The sequence below is a fragment of the Eretmochelys imbricata genome, chromosome 9 (assembly GCF_965152235.1).
Source record: "Eretmochelys imbricata isolate rEreImb1 chromosome 9, rEreImb1.hap1, whole genome shotgun sequence".
NCBI lineage: Eukaryota > Metazoa > Chordata > Testudines > Cheloniidae > Eretmochelys > Eretmochelys imbricata.
The window spans coordinates 62,673,625-62,681,153 of record NC_135580.1 but is presented as its reverse complement, the minus strand read 5'-3'; the positions used below and the strand labels follow the sequence as shown (position 1 = coordinate 62,681,153).

At 43.4% G+C, this 7,529-nt stretch overlaps 1 protein-coding gene across 2 annotated transcripts in view; it reads right to left on the bottom strand.

Moving 5' to 3' along the window:
• Positions 1–2,704: 2,704 nt before the first annotated feature.
• LOC144269920 (H(+)/Cl(-) exchange transporter 5) overlaps positions 2,705–7,529 on the bottom strand; it is a 92,080-nt gene continuing 87,255 nt past the window's right edge. For both annotated transcript variants that reach the window (XM_077825988.1, XM_077825987.1), the window contains exon 13: positions 2,705–7,119. In XM_077825988.1, the coding sequence (XP_077682114.1) occupies positions 7,029–7,119 (91 nt within the window). In that variant the 3' untranslated portion in view covers positions 2,705–7,028. The remainder of the gene's footprint in view (positions 7,120–7,529) is intronic.

Genomic DNA, 7,529 nt, shown 5'->3' with positions numbered 1-7,529 from the left:
GCCACTGTCAGCCAAAGTGCAGTTATTGTGCAGTCTGTATCCTCAGGGAGATTTAGTGGTTTGGCGGAGATGCATAGGATCTTGTGGCCTTGCTCATGCATTCCTTCATAACTGGTAAAGGCTTGGACTGTGATAACATAATATACTGTTGGTACCAGCCATGTTATGGACTGGGATGGTCAGTTGCTCATAACGAGGTCACAATTTTTCACAAAAATTGGCTATTAAACTTTGCATGCTTGCCATGGGCTCAACAATGTTTTTTTGCGAGGGATGTTAGAGATAAAGCAGTTTAACCGTGTATGTATGTATTTTATGGGCAAGATTTGTAAATGTGAGATTAGGGATTTCGAGTGCCTAACTCTAGACACTGTAAAGAGGCCTGAAACTGCCATCTGGAGTCAGACCCCTTAAAAGGGGTCTCATGTTGGGCACTTAAAATTTGAGGCATCCACACACATGTGGTGATAGGCAGGTAAATTGGACTGAATCTTGCACCTTGCACTCTGCCCACTAACCCAGACTACTCGGGGCTTATTCAAAACATTCTAAGCTACTGAGCAGCTTCAAACAGATGCTCTAAGTTACAGCAGCCTCCAGCATGCAGCACAAACCAGAATGTCTCCTAGGACTGTCCCCTCCTGTCCTGCACATGCTCCCTATGCCAGGGCCTGTGTAAAGCAGTGTATAGGGTGGAATCTCACCTTAAGTAGGGTGACTAGATGTCCCGTTTTTAAAGGGACAGTCCCATTTTTGGGGACTTTTTCTTATATAGGCGCTTATTACCCCCCACCTCCTGTTCTGTGTTTTCACAGTTGCTATCTGGTCACCCTATCCCTAAGAGCTCAGCAGAGCTCATGTTCCGGGTTCATCCTGTGGAGCATCTGACAGTGCAACCCTAGGAGGTCCATGCTCTCCTGCTTGGTGTCCAGGAAATCAGGGATGGTATGGTATTGTGCGCGCTCCTCGAGAGACTCAACGACACCCTCCCAACACCCCTCGTATTGGGGCAGCTGCAGCGAGCTCTCCACCCCTGTTAATTTAGATGTTCACTGGCATGTTCAGATGCAGGAATGGATTGCAGATGCTTCAGTGCCCTCACAATACTGCAGCAGTTCGAAGCGCAAATTGCCCTTTTTATCTGCTGCTGTGAGTCTCAATCTTCCCACTATAAACAACGTCCCTTGCTTCTTCCTCTCATTTCTATGCCTAGTGCATACCCATTTCACAGGCTGCACTGCCATCTGGTGGTCAGCATCATACTCCACGTGGGCTGCTGCTGCCGGCTTTCCAAATACTTCCTGTCCCACAGGGAGCAATAAAAAAGTAGTGCAGATAGGAGATAACACAGAAGCAGGTTAAATCCAGCCTAGCACCTCCACTCAGAAGGCAAACATCATCTCAACTAATTGGCCAGTGTTTCCCCTTCCAGTTCCATGGGGGAGAGATGCTACAACCTAATATAAAGCAAGGGTCAGTTCCAGTCACTTGCTCATTACAGCACAGGCCCCGCATGTTCCCTTCATCGGTACAGGAAGGACAACAACCAACACCACTGAAGACTTGGTTCCCTCCGTGCTGCCCCTTTCATCTACCCCTCTCTCTTCCCAGTTTCATTTAATCTGGCCTGCAAAAAATCCCCAATGAGAGCACATTCTATCCTCTTCCGGAACAAAATCCGCACAATCCTTATCACTTACCACCTAAAAAATCCCCAAACCTGCTACTGTACTAGGGGAGTGTCTTTAAGATGCCACAAACATGAGGCCTCCAGGGTGAGCTCTTCCAGAGGCAAGAAAAAACAGTTGCTGATCTTTCCCCTAAACTCTACAAACCAGAGCTCCCCAGCCTCAAAGCAGCGTTCTACAACTCAGCCTTCCCTCAGCACTGCAGCTTGATCAGTTTCCTGCCTTAGGTTCTGAGCACAGCCCTACAGAATTCAAAGACGGGGAACTTGGGTAGGAGAGCAGTGGTATTTCATCATGCTGCAATGTTTCATTCAGACAAATCCAGGGCAGCATATAGGATTTCTATTGGGGTAATGCTCAGAGTAAGGTGGACAGACACAGATGATGACAATATCCTGTCGTGAAGAGCACAGATCTAAAAAGTGCAAAGCTGGACTAGGAAGCAGCCTATAAAGTCATAGTACCCATGTTACCAAAGTAAGCTGTAAACCCCATGCTAGAGAATTACATTCAAGGGACATTTCATTTGTCTTTATCCTGAGCATTGAGAATTAATATTAAGAATATATTAACACCATGGCCAATATTTACAATTTCCACTTATACAAGTCCCACACTGATAGGTCTGACATGAGCCCCTCTTGCCAGACTGGATCCAGGATATGTACAGAAGTAGGGCAGCCACCTCCTCTTGAGTAGGCAGCATGGGTGTGGTGGGCTGGGCACCAATGTATACAAGGGTTATGAACACCCCGCGATTGGTCAATGGTGCTTTTAAAATGCTGCTCATCATGATAGTATCTGAGCACCTCACCCTCATTAATGGAGTATTATGTTTTCCTCACACACCAGCACTGCAGTTGGCGAATTGAGGCCTAAAGCTGATTAAGGGACTTGCCTGAGATGGGAATAGAGCTCCCCAATGCCCTATCCATTAGTGCATCCTTCTTACTCCTTTTAACACCAATCACAGAACACAAGACTGCTGCATTTTGCAAGAGAAATTTATTGGCGGAACTATACCTGTATAGTTATGTGACTATATTTAAACTGGCATAACTCCACGATGGCCACTTTCTAGAATAAGTGTTCACCCAGGCAGATATAGTGGGCTAGTCTACATGGTGAATTTTATCAGCAGCATTATACTGGCATACCAGTACAATTCTGCTGGTGAGTTTCACCAGGAAGAATGGCCCTAAATTAATTTTGACATGGCTTTAGTTAAGTGAGTACAGCTTCATTGTGCAGACACGGCTCAACTCTCTGGTTGGCGATTGTTTATTCAGTGCCCTTTTAGCTGCAGCTCATCATTTATAGACAAAGTTGGTACTAATCCATGGTCTCCTTGACCATGTCTGTGGCATATTTGGCAAGAGAGGGAGGCAACCTTTGAGAAACTGATCACTACCCATGAGATCCTGTTCTTTCATTCATAACTACTAAGACATGATTTACAGGCGTTCTCATCTGCTGGCAGTTACTGAGGTTCCTTTTGCTGCTCTACTGTATGCCAGAAGCTCATCTGACTAGAAAACAACTGTGTTGGAGAAGAACTATCCATGTTTCAGTCATCACAGTTGATCTTGAAGATATCCTGCAAAAAGCTCATGTTGCCTCTCCAGACCCCGCCTTCTTCTTGCTTCCTCATAAGGGAGAGAGAAGGCCCGGAAAGTTAAGAAATTGTTTCTGGTGATTTTTTTTAACCTTAGAAATATAAGAAGTCTTTTCCTCCTTCCCTGTTTTTGGTAGTGGATTTTTGGAGGACTAGAGCTCTCTCAGCCTTCCATTAAAGGGGCAGAGGGACTGCCCTTTGCATAAAGAACTTTTCATCCCAGTGCTTGACAGGAACGTGTGTGACAGAGGTGTTAAACATTTTTGAAGAACAACCTTCCCCTCTCAATTGTTAATGCTTCACTCATTTCTAGTCTCTTACCAGTTCTCCAGCCCTCGCCGGAGTCCTCCCACAAAACAGGGAAATTGATAAAACGAACACACCCTCTTTATTGAAAAAAGATCTTTCAGGTCTTTTTATATCAAAGAACAGCAAAGAAAGGGCACACTTTCCTTTTCTTCACAAGTTGTCTTTAAGTCCATCCTACCACCACCTTCCTAAATAATTTACTCTCTCTAAATACCCTGACCCATGAATTTTGGGAGGAATACCAAACTTCATCTAAGGCCAACAGAACCAGTTCTTTCCCATTCCTTTTGCGATGCTGCAGACCGTCCACCACCCAGCTCTAGCAGCAGAACATTTATCAAGCAAGGGCTCCCAGAACTGAGAATCCAGCAGAGAGCTGCACGGCAGGCTGTGCCACTCGCACTGGGAGACCACATCAGCCTTTAGGAACCAAGAGGAATCTACTGCGTAATGCAGTGAGCAAACTTCCCTTTGGACACCAGCTGGTGCAGTCTGAAATCCAAAGTAAACTCACATAAGGTGGTTGAAACGCTGCAAGATTCTAACAATCTGTCGGCTCACACCTCGTTCTTGTATAGATGCCAGGCAGATATTTCCTGCTGTTAAGCCCAAGAGCCTTTCAGTGCAGTAAATTTTATTTAGTGAGCAGCATTCCAGGAAAACCCTTTCCTCTCCATAACTTATCCTGGTTTGTTTTCATTACTAACAGGTATATATGCCTATGGCTTATGGCAGTTTGGGCATCAGATTCTCTCTGTTCCCCTTCTCCTTGGAACATGGGCCAAGGCCATGGGTGACACTGGACTAGCCCACTGCAATGTTCAAAGCTGCTGTTTTTGTCTTCCATCTCCTCCCCCTGGCCCACAGTGTGCTTGAACAGCAGTTCCTTTCCCCATGTGACACGGGAACCTAACATGAGAATCCATTTGAATGCAACATACTGACAGGACTGGGCAATCTGACAAGCCATTTTAAACCCCCTCTGAATATGGTGGTCCAAACGATAACATCTCTCAAAGAGACTAAATTAGGACGAAGGGGTGTGTATATTTGAGAGCCTGAGTCTTCCACACCTAAGGCAACTACAAGAAATGTGAACTTAAAGCCATTTGTCTCTTCCTGGAACTGAAGTGTGAAAAGGGAGCAAAGTTCTGTGTTCGGAACACGGCATTGAGTACACAAAATGACATTTGTTCCCCAGCTGGGATAGATTTGTTTGTTGGGTGCAGGCTTGATTATAATTTAGCCAAAAATAGCTTTTCATGGTGTTCCTTACAAACACTGGGCACATAAAACATTAGTCTGTTGAGGAATCAGCGACAGCACTTGGAAAACAGGACAAAACAGTTTTTTCAAGGGTAAACCAAGACTTCAAGGGCAACCCATTGATAGAGCTGAGGATAACAATTTAAAACCTACTTGTTCTGAATTGAAAACATTTTCCGCTCCTCCTGTAAAAAAGGGAACAAAGAGCTGTCTCCTGCTGAACAGGAAATGCTGAAGACAAAGTCAAGGCTTTTATTTTCCAAGCAGAAGATACTGATGTGGTGATAACATTCTGGTCGGGTGACTTGACTTCTCCTATTCAATATGATTCAAGTAGCAGCTGCTGTTGTCTTGTTTGTTAGGATGATGAAGCAACAGTGACAGCTGCCCACTGCTGGAGAGGCTTTGAAAACATTTGTTTTGTGCTTAAAACAGAAACTAGTTCATTTACACTGGAGTGAACTTTTAGTGCTCATGGAAGTCCGATTTACCCATAGAACAGGTTTATCAAAGGCAACCTAGATGGTGTAAACTTCCCACGTTGCCTGCTACTCTGAATGGACCTCGTCTAAGGATGGGGGGAGTTCAGTCCGCCAGCTCCCCAGCCAAGACTGCCAAAAAAAAATGGCCAACTTGTGCTACATGTAATGCCTGTTTTAATGGCCCAATAATTGCCCCTCAGGAACTAGACTAAGAACACTACTCATTTCTCATAGGCAGCTTGATAGTTGAACTGCCAAAAGCACTGGCCAAGTATTTGGCGCTCTGTCAACTTTTGGCCACTTCCCTGAATTCAAATTGGTGAGTAAGAGGTGAATGGCAGCTCTGCATTCCATTGCTAATCCTTAGCCATGTCTATAAATTGATCTGGGGTGGGTGCTAAAATGAATAGGCTGGTTTCTGATTGTATTTCAGTACTTGGAAAGCATCAGTAAATGGTCAAGTGATCTCATTAATTGACACCAATTCAATCTGCTAGAATCTGGGACAAACAGAATTGGGAAGGACCATCCAGGTTATAAATTATCCTGCTGGAGTGAACAGGAAGGGTTTTTTATTGCATAGTTGGTGGTAATAAAACAGACAGCAGATGGAGAATATGCATAAAGTGGCAGTGTTACTCATTCCCAGAGACAGGATTCCATCCTGAGTTCGGCACAGTAAAGGGCATGGAAGAAGGGAACAGAATATGCATACATGTAAACAATATGGATCTGGGAAACTACAATAAAATAGATATACCCTTCAACATAAAGACACTGCTGATTAAGAAAGAAGTCAGTTGTGCAATATCTGTAACATGATCAGGGATCATTTGGAAGGAGTGCAGTAAAACTTGGGCAATAACTTGGCACTCTGTCTTAACCCTTTCAATTGCTCATTATAGAGAAGGAGAAATCCTTGGTCTTAGCCAACAAGGGGAGAGTTGCAAGAATATAACCAGTGAGCCCTTCTGCTCTCCCTTTGGGTACTTTTAACGAGGGTAACTTAATACATTCAGAGAAGACTAAAATGAAGCTTCATTCTGATTAGAAGCAGAGCTTCCAAAACAAGTCCTCATTTAGCTGGACACTGAATGCAGGAATATGTAGATTCACCTTGGGTTCAAATATAAAACTCAAAAAGCCCCCTTTACATTTTGCTGATTGCTTTTAGAAACCTAAAAAAAGAAGGATCAAATTTGTGTTTTCACCAAGCAGCTGTCTGGGAATTGTGGCCCTTAGTTATGATAATCTCGTTCTCAGGCATCTTAGTGCTGTGTGCAAAAGTCATCCTTCTCCTCCATGGCTTTTGAAGACTTAAAACTAGATAGTCTTTTCTTCCCCTCCCAACATTAGTTATCAAAGTTCAAATAAAATAAGGGAACAGATTTAATTCTGTAGCATTTTGCTTTTACTCCTTCATGGAATCTTTCCAATGCAACTTCACAAAAGCATTATAATAAAGTCTTTTCTTCTAAAGAGAAAATTAATTTCCACAGATTACGTAGTGCAATTGGTTATTTTGTAGAAAAAACATGATGATCTTCAGCTCCATACAGGAAAACTCTGAAGATAGCTCCAGTTTCTTAATAAAAATAGAAGAGAAAATCCACGGTCTTTTATAAAGTTTCATTTTTGTGTTAAACACCAATACTTATTAGTCTGTTTTTAATTGAAGAGTATGGAATCTGGGTCTTGATTAGCCATCTGCGCAATGTGCTTTAATACATCCTTTTTGGTAATGATCCCAAGTAGTTTCCTGAAAAGTTAATTAACAGATTGTTAGCATATGAGCTCCTTTCCCTGATTTTCCTCCCACAATGACTCTCTCTCTTTATGACCATGGCCTCTCTGATGGCAGTTCTAATCCATGATGACCATCAAATGTTTCCATGGCTCAGAATGCTAAGACTCTATGAAAAGTGTGGAATTTACATGTCTGATCAGACCACTGGTCAATCCACTTTGGATATCCTTATCTAAACAAGCAGATCTACAAATATTAGTCAACCATTTATTTTAATTCTTCCCCCACACCCATCTTCCACAGGTTTTTCTAAAACCAATGTACTCACACACACGCGCACGCCCTCTGCCCTTCCTCCACACAGCTCAAGTGGAAGAGGACTGTGTGTCTCAGGTGCGGTTATCTGACATGGTGCTGTGCCT